Genomic DNA, 25,204 nt, shown 5'->3' with positions numbered 1-25,204 from the left:
CGATTATTAACGATTTTTAGGGAAAATTGTATTTGAATTCTTCTGAAATACTAATGTATGCGAGTGACTATAAAAACAATTAAACTGAATAAACATGTACAAATAATTGTGGTCCATTCATTGATAATAAATTTTAATTAAAAAATCATATAAAAGTTCATAAAAACAAGATTTTTTAATTTCTGGGTTACAAAAACTATGTTGCCATGGCAACAAAAAGCCAAAAATATCCCTTTTCCGGGTCCACCGTTTTTTTGTAAAAAAAAACTGTGAACATAACGATTTAACTATTTGCATTATGATGAGCTAATACAATTCATATGTCCCCTAACTCGATGTTACGGTAATGGGCGTTATGCGTTCGTCTTGTCATCTCTGTTAAACACAAAACAGAATTTTTTATTGATCTGCAAAGAAGAAAGTCATCTTTAAAGCATCTTTTAACAAAGAATCTTTTTGTCTTGTAACTTTTTGGGATTGACCATAATCAATGAGAGAAAACAGTGATCATTTTAGGGATGACATCAAAAGATCAGTGAAGGATACAAAACAAATTAATTCAAATAGTTTGGGGGTGGGGGGATAAAAGTTGCTGCAAATTTTGTAGATTTGACATAGATTTTACATATTGGTCAATCAATTTTTCCAATTAAGTTAAGAGGGGAAAGGGGGGTGTCAGTGAACAAACTATGTGAATTAAGTTTTGTTTATCCTGCATTGAACTTTTGATGTCGTCCCTTAACTTTTATGTCCACCTATCAGTCGGAAGGGGAGATGTGTAGCTTTGGTCATACTTGTGTATTAATACATGAACAAAAAGTATAAGACACTGGTTTTGAAGGAAACACTAATATTCTTTCCATGCTTCAAATTGTAGTATTTTGAATCTAGGAAAGCATTCAAATTGCCATTTAAAGTAATTAAAATTGCTTTTTTGCCCATGTCTGGTAAATTGTTTGTATGCAGCAAATGGATGAAAAGACCTCACTTTTGATTAGTAAAATCATTTACAGCAGCCATGTTTATTCCATTCATTTAAATCTCTAGACATCTACAAATGTTATTCAAATATGATCAAATAGGTATGACTTAGCATGGGAAAGCATTGCAGGAGAAAGATAAATTACTGGTATGATTTGTACTATATAGTTAAACATGATGTTCAGATTTGGGGTATGTGACCAAACACACCACATGCTCCTATACATGATGGAAGACGAAACAGACGATGGCCCTGGAATACAAATGACCAATCGTATATTGCAAATGTATTCATATTTAAAATTAATAAGAAATGTAGTAATGTAGACCTGTAATATGAAAATCTTCCACATACTTTCAATAAATTGAAATCACTTCAGCGAGGTTCACAGGAGTAACGGCACTATAGTTGAGGAGTCCCCACCGTCAATTTGCGATTTGATGTTCACAAATGCCGTTTTACTGTCGACGCGTAGGGGAGCCAGTAAAACGGAAATTTGCGACCGTCAAATTAAAATTGATTTTAGCCACTCTTCAACCACAGTAATGTAAAATAATATGTCCGAGACTAAAAATCAGTCTGACAGTACTATTACATTATATATATTAAATGACAACTGCTGCTTTGTAATGCTATGGATACATATACCATGTGGAATTTTACTAAAAGAGGGACGAAAGATACCAAAGGGACAGTCAAACTCATAAATCTAAAACAAACTGACAACGCCATGGCTAAAAATAAAAAAGACAAACAGAAAAACAATAGTACACACGACACAACATAGAAAACTAAAGAATAAACAACACGAACCCCACCAAAAACTAGGGGTGATCTCAGGTGCTCCGGAAGGGTAAGCAGATCCTGCTCCACATTTGGCACCCGTCGTGTTGCTTAAGTGATTACAAATCCGGTAAATAGTCTAATTCGGTAGGTCATAGTCATGAAAGGGAAGGGGATTGTAGTTACGACGTAAGGAACATATCCGATATCATTTGTGAAACGGTTATTCCATAACGGTCTAAGATACTAGACATTTTTATCCTCAGATAACCTCATACTTCGTAAAACTAATTGTTAATACCATCTGCGTACCAGATAAATATCAATGTTATCCTCGTCGAACATTCTTTACCTAATTCTATGTCTTCTCTTACCTATCATCAGATAACCTCATACTTCGTCACTCATTGTCATTAACATCATGTGTACCAGATAGAATAACCGAGCTGTATCATGCACCTTATTCTATGTCTTATCTAACTAAATCTGATTTAACGACCGACACAAATAAATAAAATTAAAGATCTTACAGCTGGTTCATTTGTCTTGCATTTTTTGCTTTGACCCGCCTGATTATCTCCTTCACTTTTTCGTTTGTTTATTCGAATCAGCTCTACTGACATGTTCGTTTGCTAATTATAAAGCACAATGATCTAACTTGACCAAGGCATTGGTGTCCAGCGACTTTTTAAGAATTGCCTCTATTCTTTTAATGTTAACACCGGAAATGTTTGTCATACATTTGATGAGATCGTCACGATCAAGTGTATATAAGGATTCTTCGGTAAATCCATGTAACTCTTCCACATGTGTAGAATTTTGAACCATCCGAATTGAACTCAATGTCACTAATTTGTTTCATCTTGGTAACATAATGAGATCACTAAATATTAGCACGCTGATAATACGGCACAGCCTCTGAGCCAAACTGATGTCCAACTAAGATAATCTTATCATTATATATGCCTATGGTCAATCAATAAGAATAGCTGTTTCTTTGTCAATTGTGTTCTCCTATTCATTTGTATTGTAGTACTGTAATGGTGTGTTGTCTTTTAATGTTATATTCCACACGGCCATAAAATAGGGAGTTTTGACATGCCACAAAACCAGGTTCAACCCAACATTGTTTTTTTTTTTTAAAATGTCCTGTACCAAGTCAGGAATATGGTAATTGTTATATTATAGTTCGTTTCTGTGTGTGTTACATTTTAACGTTGTGTTTATTTTGTGTTAACGTTGTTTGTTTCCTCTTATATTTGAGTGTGAATTCATATAAGACGTGTCACGGTACTTTTCTATCCCAAACTCATGTATTTAGTTTTGATGTTATATTTGTTATTCGCATCGGATTATGTCTAATGCTTAGTTTGTTTCTGTGTGTGTTACATTTTAATGTTGTGTCGTCATTTTCTTGTATTTAATGCGTTTCCCTCGGTTTTGGTGTATGACCCAAATTTGTATTTTGTCTATCGATTTATGAGTTTTGAACATCGGTAAACTACTGTTGTCTATATATCTGTACATGAAAGCCGGATTAATAAAGATGACACCAGGTAATCTGTGTACTAAGACTAGTTGAACAAAGGTGACATCAGGTAATCTGTCTATAAAGACTGGTTTAATAAAGGTGACCTCAAGTAATTTGTCTATAAAGACCGAATTAATAAAGGTGAACTCATGTTATCTGTCTACAAAGATCGGATTTATAAAGGTGACCTCAGGTAATCTGTCTATAAAAAGCCGGATAAATGAAGGTGACCTCAGGTAATCTGTCTATAAAGACCGGATTAATAAAGGTGACCTCAGATAATATGTGTAGGAATACTGGTTGAATTAAGGTCACATCAGGAAATCTGTTTTGTTAACATACTGGTGTATAAAGTTACCTCAGGTAATCTGTCTATTCAGCCTTATTAAACAAATCGCAAAATGCTCCATATTTACTGAGGCAACCTTTATTGAACCAGTCTTCATACACGACAGACTACCTGCGGTCACCTTTATTAAACAAATCTCCAAACGCTCAATATTTACTGTGACCAACTTTATTGAACCAGTCTCCATACACGACCGACTACATGGGGTCACCCTTATTAAACAAATCTCCAAACGCTCCATATTTACTGAGGCAACCTTTATTGAACCAGTCTTCATACACGACAGACTACCTGAGGTCACCCTTATTAAACAAATCTCCAAAAGCTCCATATTTACTGAGACTACCTTTATTGAACCAGTCCACATACACGACATACAACCTGAGGTCGACCGTATTAAACAAATCTCCAAACGCTCCATATTTACTGAGGCCACCTTTATTGAACCAGTATGATAACTTTTTGGAATTTTGGTTCCTGAATGCTCTTCAACTTTGTACTTGTTTGGCTTTATAAATATTTTGATATGAGCGTCACTGATGAGTCATATGTAGACGAAACGCGCGTCTGGCGTACTAAATTATAATCTTGGTACCTTTGATAACTATTCATACACGACAGACTACCTGAGGTCACCCGTATTAAACAAATCTCCAAACGCTCCATATTTACTGAGGCCACCTTTATTGAACCAGTGTCATACACGACAGACTACCTGAGGTCACCCTTATTAAACAAATCTCAAAACGCTCCATATTTACTGAGGCCACCTTTATTGAGCCAGTTTTCATACACGACAGACTACCTGATGTCACCCTTATTAAACAAATCTCAAAACGCTCCATATTTACTGAGGCCACCTTTATTGAACCAGTCTTCATACACGACCTTTATTGAACCAGTCTTCATACACGACAGACTACCTGAGGTCACCCGTATTAAACAAATCTCCAAACGCTCCATGTTTACTGAGGCCACCTTTATTGAACCAGTCTTCATAAACGACAGACTACCTGATGTCACCCTTATTAAACAAATCTCAAAACGCTCCATATTTACTGAGGCAACCTTTATTGAACCAGTCTTCATACACGACAGACTACCTGATGTCACCATTATTTGCCTTGATGTTGGTAGTCTAGATTTTCATGATGTTTTATCGTATTACCTGAATTGCATTTATGTTGGAAGTCTAGGTTTTCATGATGTTTTATCGTGTAAGCTGCTTAATTGAGCAACTTTTTATTTTGGAAAACACATTTTAAAGTTTGCCAAGGCCTTTACGATGACAATGACACCTTGTATAGACCATCTAGAACTAAGATCCTGGGTTGGTATGGTCAATAATGTCGTCTGGCTATCCAAATTGGGAGTAGGGGTAGATTGAATATTTGTTTGGCTTACGTTCACATATTTAAGTAAAAATAAAGATTCTGGCATGTAGCAGACACCCTTAGTCATAGTTTGAGATATAATATACCCCAATGACATGCCTGGGCGGTGCTGGACGAAGATTTTCACTGTTATGGGTAATTGTCTTTATGTTGTTTCGCTAGGCTTTTATGTTGGATTTATCGTGTTCTATGCTTAATTGAACACCTATTTATGTGACAAAACACATTTTAAAGTTTGCCAAGGCCTTCACGATAAAAATGACACCTTCTATAGACCTATAGTATGCTCAATTTGGTCGATAGGGTAAAAAAATCCGGGGTCGGTTTGGTCAATATTGGCGTCTGGCTATCCAAAAAGGGGTTGGGTCTGTTAAATATTTGTTTGGCTTACGTTCATATTTCAGTATAAGTCAAAACTCAGGCATGTGTATTGCTACTTAAACCCTTGACCACCAGACATGCGTTCTGTCTACGTAACATTTATTAGTGACACTTAAATTATAAACTTTTAAATAGCCGCCAAAGTATGACTTAAAAAAAGTAAGATTCAACAGAAAACGAACTCTTGAAGTGTTTTTGTCTTAGTTTATTATATCAATTAATCTGTATTCGTACTTAAACTGTAAGTTGAAACACTCGACCACGTTTGTCTTTTGTTGTTGTCTAAATTAATGGACGATGATCCTGCTTCTTTCCACAGTGGCTCTTTGTGGTTGTTGGATCTGCTGTAGTCGTTGTTGGAACAGTTGTTGTTGGGCATGCTTTTGAGATGGTGTCACTCTTATCACAAACTCCACCAGGCGGGGGACATGTTGATGGTCTAGTGCAGTTAAGCGACAGTGTGGAGATAGCTGAAAGTACGTTCGAAAGATGTACTTTCAATGTTGTTTTACTACGCAAGATATGAAAACAGAATTAGCAATATTAATTATTTTAATATAATAATCATAATATTTAGAACCGTTTAATCATTTTTTCTATAATATTTTTTTTTACAAATGTCATTTGGAAAAAAAAAACTGATAATAATCAAAATATTTACAAAATAGGATGAACTTTGAAGTATATTAGAAATATTTGTCAGGGGGGGTTATATTTTCAGACAGTCAAACACATATGTTGGTCACATACTTACACGGTGGTCCCGTTGCTGCAAAGAAATTTGTACTGGTCAATGAAAGTAAAAACATTAAACAACATTTCATTTTCCTTTCGTCAGCTTCAATGCATAATTTATACCGAGTAATATTTTTTTACATTTGCCAGAAAAGAAAATAGATAAAAAAAAAAGCTACATGCAGTGGTTTATTTACCATAGATCTTAATGTAATAATTTTATTTACCAAAGATCTTAATTTAATCATTATATTTACCATAGATCTTACTTTAATTAAGGAATAACAGTACTGTAGTTGAAGAGTTGTCACCGTCAATTGTAGATTTGACGGTCGCAAATGCAGTTTTACTGGCGACGCGGAGCAATCAAAATTGACGGTGACAACTCTTCAACTACAGTACTGTTATTCCGATTCTAATGCATTAGAAAAAGAAAAAATACCATTAAACTTGAAAAAATGTCTAAATTTGTCAAATAAAAAAAAATCCGCGAAACTTCATGAATAATTTTGGCACAAAGACGTCATGGCTAAACGTGACGTCATACAAACGAAAACTTACAAACTGGAGGTTATTTCGTTACCTGTACGCTTCAAATTTGGATAAAATTACATTAAAACGGCAAATTCGAGGTAGGTGTTGTTTTATTTATGATTATATAGAAGTAATCGAACATTTGTTGATTCATCAATTCAAAATGGCGGGTCTCTCCTTAGTTACGCCTGGTCAACTGTGGATTTGACGGCAACTGTTACCCAATGAAAAAAATTGTTACATCCAAATTGCATTAGAATAAGTTCATTTACCATAGATCTTAATGTAATAATTTTATTTACCATAGATCTTAATCTAATAATCTTATTTACCATAGATCTTAATCTAATAATTATATTTTACCATAGATCTTAATTTAATAATTTTTACATGGGTATTTGTATTGGTTTCTACTTAAAGCATTAGTCGTTGTGATCATCTTTTCTTATACATTTTATTGGAAATCTGTAATTTGTTTTATTAAGTGATTTCATACAAAGGGAAATGTTAACTATACATTACACAAAAACACTAAAGTATTATAGTAATTAACGCAAAATGATAGGAAACAAGCAACACTATACAAAACACGGCATAGAAGAAAACCTTCACCGAAATCTTTCAAATGCCTCAGAACGAAATTGATCTTAGTCATTATCTACATTGTTCATGATCTACATAGATAGTTAACGAATGGACTTTCATCGTTTAACATCTGCAATGTGTTGTACTTATATCAAAATCATTACCAACAGATTAGAAATTCCTAAGTAATCTATCATATACGATATAATGTGTAATTTATTCCGTTTTAAAAAACAAGCGCTTTAAGACAATTTTGAATTGAAAATGTATACACAATATCCAAACAAAACTGCCAAAACATGCAAACTTTGTTTTTAAACTATCAGAAATTAAAACTTTGGGCCGACAACATTCTCGCTAGATTGATTATAACGTTGATACCGTTCTTTGACAAATATGAAAAAACATGGATTTTCAAACACATGAATAATACCTGAAAAAAGGAGGTTATGGGTAAAATATTAAAGCATCATATAGATAGGACTAGAAGATTCCGATTTACTGATCAAATGTCTAAAAGCAAGATCAGCGAACATGTTTAAAAAAAGAGTATACAAATAAAATGTTCTTACCAGAAAGTGACCATATAATACGTGGCTCTTTACAAAATCCACATAAATCTGTAAATTCTCCCGTATGGTTTATAAAACTAAATGCATCTAAAAAAGGTTACACATCGTTTGTTATTAGAAATATGTATTTCGTGATAGAGCGAACTTTTTTATCAAAGCGTTTCTACAAAATCAATTCGAACATCCTTAATGAGAAAGTTATATATGCTAGATATATACACTTATTGGAGTTGTGATGAGACGATCAACGCATTAGTTTTTTTTTCTATCTCGGAATTACAGTATCGTTCAAATGCAAATGCGCTTTAATCATAAGTATATCCGTGTACATCACTACCTCCCAGTGATTCATACTATCTCATTAGCCAACACTTTTTACTAACAGGGTTTATATGGATACTCTTAAGTAAGAATGTCAATCGAAGATACTGATGTTTCGAGGAAACTCAAATGATGTAGTGAAAAAATATATAATTAATCATATTATTGCATAGCAATATAATTTTCCCCACAGAAAGTCACCAAAAGTTAGCTGCAATAGTGCAATAAATCTTCAAAATTCATGACGTCATCAACGACAAAATCTTAGTTTGAACCGATTCTTACTTTCAAATATTGTATTGCAATAAAAAGGTTATTGCATGAATATTATACAATTACTGTCTTTTGATGAGGTAAATGTGTGGGTTTATTGACTTTTGAAGAACTGATATTCACTGAGGCCAACGGCCAAAGTGAATATCAGTTTTTCAAAGGTCAATAAAACCACATATTTACCGAAACAAAAGACAGTAAATGTTTTATTCCATATTCCGAAAGAAATGAATGTAATAGAAAATATTTACCAAAAGCAATTATAAATCAAACGTTTTTTTACCAAAATTGTACCCGAAAAAGCAAGCGACGTTTTCGCGAGGAATATCCTTTTTCCGCAGGTGAATATGCTTATTTATTCAAAATCCAATTCATATAGAAAAACCTACTAAAAGTTTATAAATATGGAATAATGTGGAATATTGTCCCTCGTAGAACATATATTGCACTCTCAAGATCGTGCAATATTAAATTCTACTCGGGACAATATTCCCCAAAATGTATGCAAAAGATCCAAAATTGTAAGCAAAGAAGAGCTTATAAACAAAAACAATCATCATTATTTTGAGTCGTTAACGAGGCAGAACTTTGTATGAGGGAGATCTAGATGTCTTTTATAATGTGAAAATCAATTTCAAAGAGGTTTGTCATTTCAAAACCGCTGACTAAGTTTGATTAAGAATACGAATACTACTAGGAGATTGACCAAATAAGCAAAAATGGTGGTCAGGTATTATCCTGTAAGTAAGAAGTATCAAGCAAACTATTATAGGTCATTATTCTTAATGAAAAAATAAACATTATTGTAATATTCTCAGGTGTAAGCAAATACATATATAATGATGATAGCATTCAAACAATAAACAGCAGGTTTGTATCAATAGCTTAATTATGACCCAAAACGGATAAATATCCAAAGATAGACATGATAGAATTACCTGAAAAATATTTGAATATCAATTATTTTCATTTTCTGTGAAAGGTTTATTAATGATAGTTAATGAAATATAATTGGCAGATATTTAATTGATATGAGAAATACTTTTGATTATGTTCTTGAAATTTAAAGAAATCTTTTCTGAAATAAGTGTGCTTTTCATAATCCTTTGATATAAACTAGTATCATACGAATATGCTAATGCAAGTATTCAACTTTAAGTGTATAAATTATGAGACTTTAATAACTAGACCAACGGCATAAAAACTTACTCCAACCTCCCATTATAAACTCCAGAGGAATTTCAGGATCATAATTAATCGGGAAGCATCTAAAGCTGTCAGAATCGCCATTCCTAAAAAAAAATGAAGATAACATTAGTGTGTTTGTTTCAAAGTATGAACTACCTTACTTGCCTTTTGATCATGTACATTATCTTATATTTCATGGTATGATTTTTACTTTTACCTTTCATTAAATGCTCTATATGAGTCTACATCTAGCATATATAAATATATATAGATAGATAGATATGGAAAGATGTGGTGTGAATGCCAATGAGACAACTCTCCATCCAAATGACAATTTAAAAAAAGTAATATATACAATTGTAACATAAATTGGATTTTTTCTTTTGATGATTTTATGAAATAATTTGCTTAAAAAGTGTGGTGAGGGAAAACCATGGTATATTATATGCAAATTAATGTTGTACCATACTTTGCTAATTAAATATGCAACTCAACTAGAATTCAAATGAAAAAAAGGCGGAGCTTCAGCCATGGTATAACATATTCATGTTTATGTTATTCCATGGCTGAAGCTCCACCTTTTTTTTTTTAAATGTACCCGCCTCTTAAATAATTAGGAAACTGTTAAACGTACTAAAAGGTCAGGATCTTTATTTGTTTTAATTTCATAACAAAAAGCAATACATTATGTGTACCCAAATCTTAAGAAACCTTTTTCAAACTTTATAGGATTGTTACGAGTTCCCCTAATTTTGGAAACAATTACTTAATGTTTCTTCTTTAAGATGTGAAAAAAATTAAATGTGAAACTATCATTTCCTTTGCGAAGATCCAATTAAATTTTGATTTAAAAAAAAGGGCCGGGGTACCTATAGAAAAAGGAATAAATATCGGCTACAAATATCTGTGATTTTTTTTTTGCGATCAATTAGGGGAACGTACACTATCTACGCTCCCTGGATCTACTACTGTTAAATACAGTGTGTTATCATTAAAATTGTGTTTAATTTAATAAATAATCTAATAATCGAATTGATAAAATAACGGAAGAAAGCAGTGTGTACAAACACTAGAAATGTATAAATATGCATTTTTCAATGAGATGAAAATTCTGTAAAATATGATTAATTTGTATGATACTTGAAAAAAAAAAAAAAATAATTCTTTCCGTCATTAGAATAATTATTTAATCCTTGTCCGACGCTGGAATCCGATAATTTTGTTTACCTTAGTATGATGACATTATAAAGTTACTTGCGCTAACAACCATACACGGGCCGCAAAACTAAATAAAAATCGGGAAAATCTGACATTTTCTTTCATTTTAGCAAATTCAGGGGTTCTATTACATGAAATACACAGAAGATCATACACGAGGCGCAAAAGTGACTTCCGCGAGCTTCCATTTCATTGGATAAAACTGTAACGTGATCAATTTCCAATATAAGTTGAAGGTCTTGAAGCTGTCAATCATTTTATTTATATTACAAATTTTATATACCATGTGTCTTACTCATTAACATATTTAAACAAACTCATCCTTCGGATTCGTTTGTTTAAATATGTTAACTTGTGAAAACCATGGTATATATAGTACTTGATATATAAGAACACTGAAATTCAGCTCATAACATTGAATGGCAGATTGCAGAAGGTTATACTGTTGCATAATTGTCGCCTTATGTGAGATCGATTTGATAGAAAGTAATAAAAAATTACCACGAAGCAATGCAATAGAAAAAAGACAAACATGTATCATGACAACAACGATAAAAAAAGATATAAAACGTCCAATGGATTTATTAGTTCTAATTAATCTTAATATCATATTACATTACACGTTACATTTTAACATTAACATACCTAACAATAAGAAATCGTTCTGTAATTTGATAACAGTTAAAAATATATGGTGATTCATCGCTCATCAGGCTTGTTTGACCATTAGCGTAAAATTTCCATGTCCTTCCAGTCGTCTCACCAGAAGAGTAAAAAGTAAATGTTTTATTGTGCCATGGACAGGGAAATTGACATGGAAATTCAGTCATTCCTGCAAAGACAAGTAAACAATTAATTCCAAAAAAAATATAGAAAAAACCTCAAACAAAAAAATGTTTGTGGTGCCATGTCCTGTACAACATACTGTAGATTCATTATTATTCGTTGGATACCACATTTTGTGGTTTTCGCAGGTAGAGGTCGACCACGAATTCAAACGCTCAACGGATTGCACATTCTATAAGCTATGTATGCAGACATTTACAATTCCTAGAATTCAAATACCCACGAACATGCTGGTTTTTCTCAATGCACGAAATGTTATGGCCACAAAAATAAATGAATCAACAGTAGCTATATAAAATGTAAAAAAAAATCAGGCTAAGGAACATGTAAAATGTTAGGCTTTTGTTTCTGAGTATCCGGTCAGGTTTAGGCCGAGAAGAAATACAATCAAAATTTCGAGAGAAAGAATGTTTTCCCAAGTAATCCTGTACCTTTTCCAAATATATTTGTTGTTATTGTCAGAGAGACAATATAACACTTACATCATTCCAACAACATTAAATGATCGAAAAAACAAATATAATGCACCGAAGATTTTGATATAAATCTGGTCGGATATCAATAATACAACAGTTATAGCTTTTCTATGATGTCAATACATTATATAATGACCCACAGAAGTATTTTGATCTCAGACTTCGCCCTCAGTCAATATACAACTTTACGGTCAATATATACTCGTATCAACCTCATACAAAGGCCAGAAGTGTATAATATCATTAAACACACGTCAGAATGCCCAAATTAGGACACACTTTTTTACGATATTCATTTTATAACAATGTATGCATTTTATATCTAAAGTATTTCTCAACAAGAAATAAGTGGATGCAATATATAGATCGGAGAAATATTTTTTCTATGTGACAACAACTATTTTAACTGACATTGCTGTGCTTTGAACATCACAAAAAATCAAGATGGACATTTGTTTTGTTCCTGATCGCTTTGATTTCAAATAAAACCTTTACAAAAGTAATGTTGCATACACCTGTGTATGTGTTTACCGTTTAATTAATAATTTAATATAACATTTGGACTGATAAAATCAATATGCATGCCGTTTGAAAGCGTATAATAGATGGAATTCAGTATGTTGGACAGCACTAAGGCATTAATAGAATAATAAAGGGACCACGTAATTTCGTAATTAACTGTTTGGTTTCACGGATTTATTTTACTAAACTAAACTAAACGACACAAAGGAGTAGGTCCGGTAAGGGCCGTTTTCCGCCTCAAATTTCAAGTTCATTTGACGAAAGATGTTCGACACTTTTTAAACACTTAAATGTCAATTTCAATTGATTCAATTATTTTTTTGTGAAAGATTTAAACTGATTCACTTATTAAAAACTCTCCGATTCTAGCTTAAATATGAAAAATCTATCAAATATGCTAAAAACTGTCACTTTTCAGATGGTTTTTTGTCAAAAATGAAAGTGGCTGCATCCGTGTTCATCCTCGACCTTTATATATGTTATGTATTATCATTAAACACAACTTACATTTCAATATTATGAATGAACACGAATGCGGCCACTTTCATTTATGACGGAAATCGTCTAAAACTTAACTAAAATGCTGAAATTTTGCAAGTACCCGATATATGTCTATGGGAATACCAAAAAACAGCCCATATTTATGTAGCAGAGGCATTATACTTTCCAAAAAATAACTAAAAGTTTACATTTAAACAATTTTGTAAAACTGCTATATTTTGGGGCCAAAAAAGGCTCTTACTGAACCTTCTCCTTTCAACATGTTGAGATACAAAAAGATCTGATCAAGTTATTTGTTCTGTCAATATTACAGTAGAGTAAACAAAATATGTTTTTATTACTGTTATAACATAGAAATAATCGATTATTATGACAATGTATGAGAAGCCCTTAAATCTTACCCCTTAGTCTATATGCAAAATAACAAATAATTCGATACGCTTCGTTTGAATTCGTTATCAACTCATCACATAATTCCACTGACTAAAGGTCAATAGTCACAGTGTGGGAACGGAATTATACGGTTTTATGATAATTTGGTCATTCGGGACACTGTCAAGCGGGGCTCTGACATTCGTAACAATAACAAGTTGCTTGATGGAATGTTTGATGAACTCAAATCTTATTATAAAACGTTTCTGCTTCAAGTTTTGGTAATCAAATCATTCTATACGTATATCATTGTATATATGAACCAATAAAACAATAAAAACAACATATGCATCCAATTATATTGCATATCATTAGACTGGTGGGCCTCCGAGTAAGTCGATCAAAACTGTGACGGAGCAGCGATCAACATTAATTAATAAACATCGAAAAACCCATCGTTTCTATCCGAATTTTCATATGTATCTTTTCTGATATATACTCCTACCTGTCTGAAAGTTTGAAAGCCATTGTCTGAGTAGAAACCCCAATATATTCATTTTCTAAATGTCAGAAATTTAATTGACTGTACAATCGCTTGGAGCCCTCCTGTACAATTACTCGGAGCTTTCCTTAGCCAAATTCATTAAATGCATAACATATGCGTTTATTGGCTGTTCCTTGTTTGTCCCATTACATTCATCTGTGGTATTTGAAATAACAATGAGCACGGAATCTGGTTTTTTTGCCGATTAATAAAGATATTATAAAGATAAATTATTTTTGAAGGTGTCTATATCAGAGAGAATATCAACATTCGACCGACAAGTATACAAGTCAAAATAAAAGGACAGTACAAATGTAAATAAATCACTAAAATGAAAATAGTGCTCGTACAAAAATAAATAACCGAAAAAATGACTAGGTGCTCCGGAAGGGTAATCATATTTTAATGTTCCCTTTATTTATTAATCCCAATAGTTTAAAGAAATATTTATACGTATACTTACAATACAACAAAGGATTTGCATGGAGCGAATGACTGTTTAAACCGAAAAACAACAAAATATCTATACGTTTACTAACAATACAACAAAGGATGTGCATTGAGCGAATGACCGTCTAAACCGAAAAACGACAAAATAAAAGAAACGACTTTTTCTTGCTGAAAAATTACAGAATTAATGTTTTTTTAAGGATAAAAAAGAAAACAGTAGTATACCGCTGTTCAAAACTCAAAAATCGATTGAGGGAAATCAAATCCGGATACAAACCAAAAATCGAGGGAGACACATGAACTATATGAGAAAAACAACGATCAAACAGCAGAACACTACAATGCAACAAACATAGACACGAACTATTAGATAACAACTGTCATAGTTCTGACTTGGAACGGAACATTTTTTAGAAACAATGGTGGGGTGCACCTAGTTTTGTTGCTAGCCAAACATCATATTTAATTGTAATGTTTGATATGCAGATAAAATGAAAACATTGCATGACGGGAATACATTACAAAATGTATGCCAGAACATCCAAGACAGAGAAATACATAAGCAAAAAATATAAAGGTACATTGCAACATGATAACCACGGAACAACAACACATAACTAACAATAATTTAGGACAGTACACAGAAATAGCTTAATAGAATAACGACTATTTGAAATATTTTATAACAATTACAAGAATGTTTATGTAGAATTGTGTAAGGAATTGTTTAGCTTACTATATAAAAATGACAAAATTAACGAAGTCGAGGATAATTCAAAAGGGATTAATACTTATCAGAGGTAAAAATCAAACGATTAAAAACAACTTAAGCTGGTATGGGAGACTAAAATAAAATGCTAAAATGTGTTCATACTTTGACAAAACGTAGTATCTATTGATATATATTCAAAAATATAATAAGAATTATAGGTCACCGCGCATTTTCTCAAGTTACAGGTTGTGACAAAATGACATATTTTTTTTATAGATTATACAGGGAAAAACACATTTTTTTTGTTTATACAAAATATTGTAAAAAAAAATAGGAAAAGACAGCTTTCAGACATTACTTTGAGAATATCAAAAAAAAAGATAGGGTCACCGTACGTTTTTTCCGGCTAAATTACAAAATAGGAAAATTCCTTACAGATTCCTTCAAAAAATGCAATGCTTTAGAGTAACTTTCCCTTTAAAAAAAATCTACTCTTATATATATTAATTTTTATAAGTTAAATTCTTATTAATTTGTTTATTTAAATGAAAATTCACATTGAATATCAGAATTCCTGCATACAAATTTGTTAACTTGATACAAAAACTGGACCTTAATTTCTCTGATTTTTTCAATCCAAGATGGCGGTGGACACCCATACCATCTTAAACGAATTGATAACAACTCTCATACTCCTGAACTGAAACAGACATTTTCTAATGTAAAAATATATGACAGTTGTATATTATATAGACAACAATGTCTCAACAAGACAAATATACATAAAGTAAAAATGTCAAAAATATTGGTACAGCCGTCAACAATGCGTCAACAAGAAAAACATAAATTAAAGTAAAAATGTCAATAATACGGGTACAACAGTCAACAATGCATTATAATCTTAATCACAATAAACATTTTTAAGATAGCATGGTAAAAGGACCACATGCGTTTCTATATTGAGCTGAAATATTAGTCAACAATGCATTATAATCTTAATCACAATAAACATTTCTAAGATAGCATGGTAAAAGGACCACATGCCTTTCTATATTGAGCTGAAATATTAAAGAAAATAATGTGACTGTCATATAGCTTTTAAAATTGTTTCCTAATTTTCGTGTTTTTTTAACCAATTCATAACTTGTCAATAAGTAAGGAAAGCAAGATTCTTACCTGAAGAAAATTCAAAAAGTGACAAAATGAAATAAGTCACAATTTTCTTGAGATTGTGCATGATGTCTGCTCAACGTCTGTCTAAGGTAAATTAGATATACAATATCGTATATTATACATATCTCTCATTTTTTACCAGCTGTGGCAAGTAAAAACTTTCTTGAATAAAAGGTAAGAAATCAATGAACGTTATTATCTGATGACAGTGTCTACTGTGGAATCATTTATATTTGTGTGTATCTATTGTTTTGGTTAAAGAACGTTTGTTGTCCATTCGTTTGATGTGTTTTTAGTATTTGATTTTGCCATTTAGTAATGAACTTTCCGTTTTGAATTTTCCTCGGAGTTAAGTTTTTTTGTGGTTTTACTTTTTGCATACTTTTGGATATTTAGTTTCTCATGTATCCACGAAAATTAGTATCCAACTTATATTTACGAATTAATGTTATAAAGGTATTTGTGGCGTTTTGTATTAACTTGTTTATCCAACTACATGGTGGTATTGTTATTGAACTATATTTTCTACGATTTTTAAACTAGATGTGGTTGTCTGGCAAATCAGTGTAAACAAAACAATAAAAGATAAAACACTAATGTGTTTATTATTCGTTCTGAACTGTTTACATGAAGAGACCTTTTTTTAGTTTTATCTAACTTATAAGAATCTGTTTTTTACAAAATATGGTTGTTAAAGATGCATTTCTTCCAACATTTCTAATTAATCACTGGTAGATTTTCTTAATGAAATATTCCTGTCAAAAAATGCAAGTTCAAATTTGATTCAAGAAAATAATCAGTTTCCTTGAAAATAATTGCTATTTTGAAAAAAAAAGATTATTGTCTAGACTCACTCCTCTATATGTTATAACGGTATTCAAAACATTCATACAGTGCGTTTTGGATTTGAACCTTATAATATTATCATTTGAACTCCCTCAGGCAAAGTTTAATTTTTGGTTTTATATATCTTCAACTGCAACTGTTAAGGTTTCTTATACATCCTCGGCTTTCTAATATTCGGCTTTTTAGCGTTCCCGGTGAAGGTCGACACAGATAATCATTTCAGGTACATACAATTTACAACGTATTGTTTTCATTTTTTAAAGAATAGGCATGTAACATGTTTCTTTTAACAAGTCTTACATGACAAAAAGACCAACAAATTCTACCGTAAAACAGACAACAATTTTGGTTTTTCAAAAGTTGACGTTTCAATTTCTTCAAAAAAGAAGAGTGATTAAGAAAATAGTTTTGAGGATACAGTTTGCATTGTAAAAATAAATTGATTTTATAAAATATTACAACCTGGAAAGTACAATACATTCTTCCTTGTTGCAATTTTCAAGGGACTTCACCGATCACAGTCAATCTGTTACACTTGTTATCTTCCTTGTTCTGAAAATAACTATAAATTGTACTTTCTAAAACCATAAAAAAGCTGGTATATTTGTTTAGAAAATCTACTCCATTGGAAGAGACTAGCACATGGCGATAAAACAAATAGTTAAATTCAACAAAATTTATGAATAATATAATAAAATTTATTTACAATTACAACATGTCATATTTTTCAGGCACTGTAAACATTTAAGAACTTGTTTGGAAATACTTTCAAGTTATAAAAGATAAAAATAACTTAAAATTAAATCTGTAATTAATGTATTAATGTTTTCACAACCATGCAATTTTCCAAAATGTCATTGATATCTACAGAAAATACAAAATGGCAGCTTTATCTAGTATTTGGAAATGTATGCCACTTGTAAAAAAAAAAGATGATTCAAAACTGGAATCTTTATACAGGTTCAAATGGAATGCAGCTCATGCAAACATGCAGAAGATAGATCATACTATGTTTGATTCTAAATTTTTTGAAAATTTATCTTTTTGAAAAAAAAGTGAACAGTTATTTAGCTTTTTTCAAATACGATAGAGAATGAAAATGGGGGACGTGTCAAAGAGACAAAAAAGTAAAAAAACAATCAGTAGGCCACAAATGGGTCTTCCACAAAGCGAGAAAATCCTGCACCCGGAAGAGGGCTTCAATATAGCTGACTGTGCGGTATGGGCTTTGCTCATTGTTGAAGGCCGTACGGTGACCTAAAGTTGTTAATGTTTGTGTCATTTTGGTCTTGTGTGGATAGTTGTCTCATTGGCAATCATACCATATCTTCTTTTTTTATATATTTAGCATTTTTTTACTAGGATAAAAAACGTAATCGATTCTTAAACCATATTGTTAGATTGTAAATTCAAATAACTGCTATTTTGAAAATGTTAAAATCAAGCATTTGTCGAAACTGTACATTGTAATTCTGATTAGTTTACTGTTTCCATTTTGTAGCTATTTTACGGAAGTATTTAGAATAAATTAAAAGCACATTTTGAAATTGAAACTATAATTCTGAAGAATATTAGTTGAGGAATAAATAAGCAAAATAAATGATAGGTAATGGAGCTCCTTTTCGATATACATGATTTTTTAGGAAATGACGAGAAAAGGCTGACTCAGACGTTTACCTTATATTTGCATTCGTATTAAAAACCATTATTAAGTAAAGCAATCTTTAATCTGCTTATTTTTTTATATATGACCTTTGTGAGCTTTTCAAGTTATATGAAAAGAAACATAGGTGTTTTTTGGCAATATATTTTACCCTATATTGTAGGGGAAAAGAAGGAGTCGGAACATCTGACACCAAATTCTAAACCTGATCAAAGTACATCCTTTAATTATTTCGAGATAATAGACAAAACCAAAAAATAAAACAAACTTATAAAAATCAAGATTTAATGCGAACATTCCTATAGCTTTTATATTTGTTTGTATATTGTGTATTCATAGTCATTGTTACTGTTAGGGTTTTCGCTTACTAATCAGAGTTTTCGAGAAAATCAGTTTTATGAAATCATTTGATATTGACAATAACTCCTATAAGTTTCATCCTATCTGTTGTTTATAAGTTTATCGACAAAAACTAAACTAAACTAAACTCGTTCGTCGTTTTTAAGGCATAGGCCTCATATAACATTTGTAAAATGAGTTGTCGGATGGTTTTAGACGTATCAGCATTTGTGTAGATATTGCATTGCCGATCTTTTTTATTGTTTGTATTTGTCTATCAAAGATTGTGTGATGATATGCAAAACCTGAAAACTAGTCATTGTTATGCATTTACTTTTCTGCATCGGCTAGAGGTATAGGGGGAGGGTTGAGATGTAATAGACATGTTAAACCCCGCCGCATGTATGCGCCTGTCCCAAGTCAGAAGCCTCAGACCTTTGTTAGTCTTGTGTTATTTTCAATTTTCATTATCACTGAAATAGTATAAATATATATTTGTTTAGTGGTTAGCAGAAGGACGCCTTCGGGGTGCGGGAATTTCTCGCTGCATTGAAGACCTGTTGGTGACCTTCTGTTGTTGTCTTCTCTATGGTCGGGTTTTTGACTCTTTGACAAATTCCCCATTTCCATTTTCAATTTTAAAGTGTCATTCGTACTGTGTTTGGCCTTTTTAACTTTTTTAAATTCGATCTGCGCTGATTAGTCTTTTGAAACACGCAGCTAGCGCATATATAAAATTTTAATCCTTATATCTATGATGAGTTTTTGTACAACCACTGGGTCGATGCCACTGCTGGTGGAGTTTTTATTCTCTGGGAGTATCACCAGCCCAGTAGTCAGCACTTCTGTGTTGACATTAATTATCATTGATATAGTCATGATAATAGGAATTGTTGGTCCACAATGCTATTTAAGATGGCTCTTTGTTTGTCCATTTAATATTTTTTGTATTCGAGCGACACTGATGAGTCTTTTGTAGCTCCAATACAAAATTTTAATCTTTATATCTGTAAGGAATTCAGTTACAACTACTGGGTCGATGCCTCTACTGATGGAGTTTTTATTGCCAATGGTATCACCAGCCTAGTAGTCAGTGCTGACATGAATTATTATTGATATGGTCATAATCATAAATTAACTGTTTACTAAACTTTGAATTTTAAAAACACAAAGGCTTTTCTACCAAGGAATAGCTGTATTTGACAAAACTTTAAGGACTTTTAGGTATTAAATGCTATTCAAGTTCGTGCTTTATTTGGCCTGTTTAACTTTTGTTTTATTTGAACGACACTGATGAGTCTTTTGTAGACGAAACACGCGTCTGGCGCAAATACAAATTTGTATCATTATCTCTGAACTGACTTTAGTAACAACCACTGGTTCGATGCTTCTGATGGTGGATATTTTTATTTCCAGAGGGTATCACCAGCCCAGTAGTCAGCACTTCAGTATTGACATGAATTATCATTGATATGGTCATAATCATAAATTAACTGTTAACTTAATTTTGAATTTTTAAAATACTAAGTATTTTCTACCACAGGTATATTATAAAATTACATATAAAAGATAACAGTGACAATTCATAAATATCAATATCTATTTACTCGTATTAAGACTTTCCTAATAATCATGATGATATAAGAGGCATTGATAAAAAAGGAAGTCAGGAACCTGATGTTCAGCGGTTGTCGTTTGTTGATATGGTTCTCATTTTATACATAGATAAGACCCCTTGATTTCCCGTAAGATTTGCGATAGTTTTATTGGACCCACTAAAATTTGCTGTACGGTGTGAGCCAAGGCCTCGTGCTGAAGACATACTTAGACGTAAAATGGTTTACTATTTCATATTTAAACTTGTATAAATAGTTGTATCATTGGCAATTATACCAAATCTTCTTGTATCTATATATTGATATCTGGAGATTTTCTGCTTATGTAAAACAATCTTAATAGTTAGCATGTTTTATTTTACTAGAAGTACAATGAAAATTCAGAGAACTCGTTAAACGAATAAGAGTTCTTGTGACATTACACGCCATCCTTTAAACGAAAACTACGTCATTTTCCCTACAAAAAAAACCAATACTAGTGAGTGGATCATTAATTCAAAAAGGAATCAATACTAAATATATTAATTATTAATGTCCGTTGTTATCATTGGTTGAGGTAATGCGCAAATCTAAATGTTTAACAAAGTACCTATTATGTATAGGTTAAACTTTGATTAAAGATGGTTTGAGAAACCATGAAATCTTGTATCAGCTAAAATACATTTTCTTAATCTACAAAAATAGAGGCCTTGGATAAAAAGTAATTCATACTATTAACAAAAGAAAGTGAAAATACCAATTAAGCATTCCTGTGTTATGTCTAAATGTTCATACTTGTTTTGTTTTCATTCATATAAAGTCCTTTATAATGACATTCGTTCCGACAAAAATATAAGGGAATTATTTTGGCACTTTTGTTTTATTACTATTATCCATATGGTAGAAAATGTGACCAAGCAGTGGAAGCCTTCATTTTCGTTCTGAGGGTCAAAATTAAAAAAAGAATATCAAGTAAAATATTTTAGCTAAACACAATGTCATTGGACAATGGAGATATTTTTTTAAATCCTACTCAGACTGAATTATTAATTATATTTACTCTCCAAATCCTTCTTCTTCTGAAAAGCTAATACTAGCTTATTATCATAATTACGTTGAAATTATACAAATCTTATCTACACACAATATAAAAAAGAAGATTTGGTATGATTGCCATTGAGAGACCAAATTACACAGAAATTAAAACTTATAGGTCACCGTGGGACCTTCAACAGTGAGCAGAGCCCATACCGCATAGTTAGCTATACAAGGCTACGAAATGAAAATGTAAAACAATTCAAGCTTGAAAACGTATGGCCGAATATATGTTTAACAAAATAATATGGAACACTAAACAATTGACCACCAATGAATTACAGGCTCCTGGGATGGGACAGGCACATACATACTTTAAGTGACGGAGTTAAAATTGTACGCGGGATCCCAATCTTCCCCTTACCTGGGGCCGTGATGTAACAGGACAAAAATAGAACGAACTATGCAAATCAGTCGATGTAGGATAAACTCATAAGATATATACAAATACTTCAGATGCAAATGGACGTGGCAGGGTACTTTCCATCCCAACAACAAAACGGTACAGATCCGAGAGTACTCACAGCTACTAACAGCTATTTCCAAACCACTGACAACTAATAAAGACAAGTATGCATTTAAAACTTGGATATCAATCAAAACACATCCAGCATCTAATGCATTTAGAATAGATGTACCCATATTTTGACAATTTATGTATCATTGTTCATTGTGTCTGTATATTTAACGCATCAATGTAAATATAACGGAATTTGATGAGACTGTCATTAAAGTGAAAGGGTTAACGCTATAGAACCAGGTTTAATCCACCATTTTCTACACTTGAAAATGCCTGTACCAAGTCAGTATATGACAGTTCTTGTCCATTAGTTTTTGATGCGTTTTGTTATTTGATTTTGCCATGTGATTATGGACTTTTCGAATTGATTTTCCTCTAACTTCAGTATTTTTGTGATTTTATTTGTTTCATGTAAAGAAGTCATAAACAGTCAGTAAAATAAATAAATAAGTACATTTACTAGAGAAAAAAACGCATACAAATGTCAGTATTTTGGAAGATGTTTTAAAAAAGTCAATGTTACCTTGACATGCAATTCATTTGGTGCAAGAAAAAAATGTGCCGAAGTTTGTTATTTAAATTAACAGGAAAACATTATCTAAATTTCATTGTTTGTTTCATTGCATAAACGTCTTACTTCAACTTTGATATATGGTTTAATCTCGATATCTAACAATACATATTCTTATATTCTCGTCAAAGAATCCTAATGGCGCACCATAAATATATAGTTATCTTAATTTAAAGGGGCACTAACTATGAGATATATTAAATATCTAAAGTATGATTTTTTTTTTGTGCAATCATTAATGAACGTGAAATAGTGAAATAATATTTTGCTTTTGACAGCTAAAATGGTTCAATTTTGTCAAATTACACTAGTATACATTGATAATGAATTATTCACATGCAAGTGAATTATTTGACCTCATTAAATCCATATTCATGTGACCTCAAAGCTAACCCCGTAAAAATAGATAGATTGACGCATGCATTGCCCGTAATTAAATGGACCAATTCGACCCACAAAAACGTTTCTTATAAAGGTAAAAACGACGAAAAAAAAATCATAATTCATAAAACAAAATTTAACAGACCTATACAAATCCAATTGCACGAGTTGCTTAATCTAATTATATTTTCAATTATGTTTACATGCTTATATGGTCATAAAAGTTCAACTCAATAGTTAATTAGATGGCGTCTAGACGTCTATTTGTTTACGAAACGAAGTTATATATTATTGAGACCATGTTCTGTAAATTTTATACTGTTGATAGTTTGGAAAAATGATTTACATTGTTATGAATAAAATATTAGAATTTGAGTTCAATCGATGAACATGAATCTGGCAGCTAGTGTCCCTTTAGCTAAAGTGTGAATCATAGTTACGTACATCAGGAAAACACAAAACATGTGAATCCAATAGTAACAAATAAAACGACATGCAACCTAAAATGTGAATTAAAGTGACAAATAACATGATCAGTGATGATGTGAAAATGTGAATTAAAGTGACAAATAACATGATTTGAAAATATGAATAAAAGTAACAAATAACATAATGTGAAAATGTAAATTAAAATTGACAAATAACATGATGTGATCCCTGAAATGTTATTCATACAATGAGGATTAACAAGATATGGACCATTAAATGTAATCATACAGTAACAAACACAATGATTTTAATACTGAAATGAAATATTGAGACAATATAACACGATGTCAGGAAAAAAGAACTTACATCAATATACTTTGACCCACCATGTGTGGATCCTAACGTAAATTATGTGATGACCAAAATACATTATATGAACGCTAAATATTAGCAGTTCTGTGTCAAAATTACACAATGTGACCTCTAAAATGAGAACAATAAGATGGCAATGTAATATGATGTAAACTACAAAAGGAAATTGTTAAAATTATACAATATGAACCTTAAAATGTGCTACGAAGTAAACGTGTTTCTGTTCGTTCCCCTGGCCTGAACTTAGGGTATACCAGAAGAATAAAAGAACAAAAAGTAGAAATCAGTTGGAAAATGTTTGCTGTCTTAGGACAAAAGAACCAAAATGGTACCTAAATATTTCAAACTGACAGGACACAAACCATAAACAAAAAGACAGAAGTCAAGAAGTACTTACATAAAAATGTACTTGCCTTCAATCTTGTTTAAATCTCATTTTAAATTACACATACATAATGTTTTTGCTAACTATAATAGTATTCAGTAAATATCCGTAGTAGTGTCAATATTTTATTAACAGACAGAGAAAACTGCGACCTTGTGCGATGCCAAGTTATAAATATTTACAGGATGTAACATTACTAGCTAGTATTATTTCTACTTATTATACATTAAATTAACAAATTGAAATTTGCCAAATCGATTAGGACGAGAAAATCGATATAAAACAAACACACACATGAAATCACATAAACTACAACAAGAGTAAAACCAGGTGCATTAACACGATAATATATAGTATATAAAACTAAAGAACGATTCATAACACAATTCATTCAATAACAATTATGACAGACAAGAAACGTGTTTATCACATTTAATTTTATTACAGTTTGAGTAATCACAATTGTTGAAGAAACTGTAAACATTTTCTACCATTTGATACGTTCTACTGTCGTTATATTTGCAGTCCGCAAAGTAAGAACTATTTTTCCTGTCTCAGCTCTTTAT

General features: G+C 31.6%; 1 protein-coding gene across 4 annotated transcripts; it reads right to left on the bottom strand.

Moving 5' to 3' along the window:
• Nucleotides 1-5,619: 5,619 nt before the first annotated feature.
• LOC134690574 (uncharacterized) lies at nucleotides 5,620-24,840 on the bottom strand. 4 transcript variants are annotated; one of them, XM_063550527.1, is made up of 8 exons: nucleotides 24,651-24,840; nucleotides 17,751-17,840; nucleotides 16,446-16,526; nucleotides 11,492-11,678; nucleotides 9,650-9,732; nucleotides 7,847-7,933; nucleotides 6,175-6,189; nucleotides 5,620-5,890 (listed from the first exon to the last, which is right to left on the bottom strand). In XM_063550527.1, exons 3-8 carry the CDS (start codon nucleotides 16,504-16,506, stop codon nucleotides 5,703-5,705), a joined length of 621 nt encoding a protein of 206 aa, XP_063406597.1. In that variant the 5' UTR covers nucleotides 16,507-16,526; nucleotides 17,751-17,840; nucleotides 24,651-24,840; the 3' UTR covers nucleotides 5,620-5,702. The 4 variants fall into 4 exon arrangements, with proteins under 4 accessions (XP_063406597.1, XP_063406601.1, XP_063406600.1 ...); XM_063550531.1 differs by lacking the exon at nucleotides 16,446-16,526; XM_063550530.1 differs by lacking the exons at nucleotides 16,446-16,526; nucleotides 17,751-17,840.
• Between the last annotated feature and the right edge of the window lie 364 nt (nucleotides 24,841-25,204).

The sequence above is a fragment of the Mytilus trossulus genome, chromosome 11 (assembly GCF_036588685.1).
Source record: "Mytilus trossulus isolate FHL-02 chromosome 11, PNRI_Mtr1.1.1.hap1, whole genome shotgun sequence".
NCBI classification, from domain to species: Eukaryota; Metazoa; Mollusca; class Bivalvia; order Mytilida; family Mytilidae; genus Mytilus; species Mytilus trossulus.
Note: the sequence above shows the minus strand (reverse complement) of the source record. Positions and strands in the feature narration are given on the sequence as shown.

What these genes read in the sequence shown, in the direction of transcription:
- LOC134690574 (XM_063550527.1), bottom strand. Translation starts at nt 16,506, where the DNA reads ATGCACAATCTCAAGAAAATTGTGACTTATTTCATTTTGTCACTTTTT. An exon ending in ACTTTTTGAATTTTCTTCAG is followed by an intron (nt 11,679 to 16,445) that starts GTAAGAATCTTG and finishes TTGTCTTTGCAG; the next exon opens with GAATGACTGAATTTCCATGT. An exon ending in GAACGATTTCTTATTGTTAG is followed by an intron (nt 9,733 to 11,491) that starts GTATGTTAATGT and finishes ATTTTTTTTTAG; the next exon opens with GAATGGCGATTCTGACAGCT.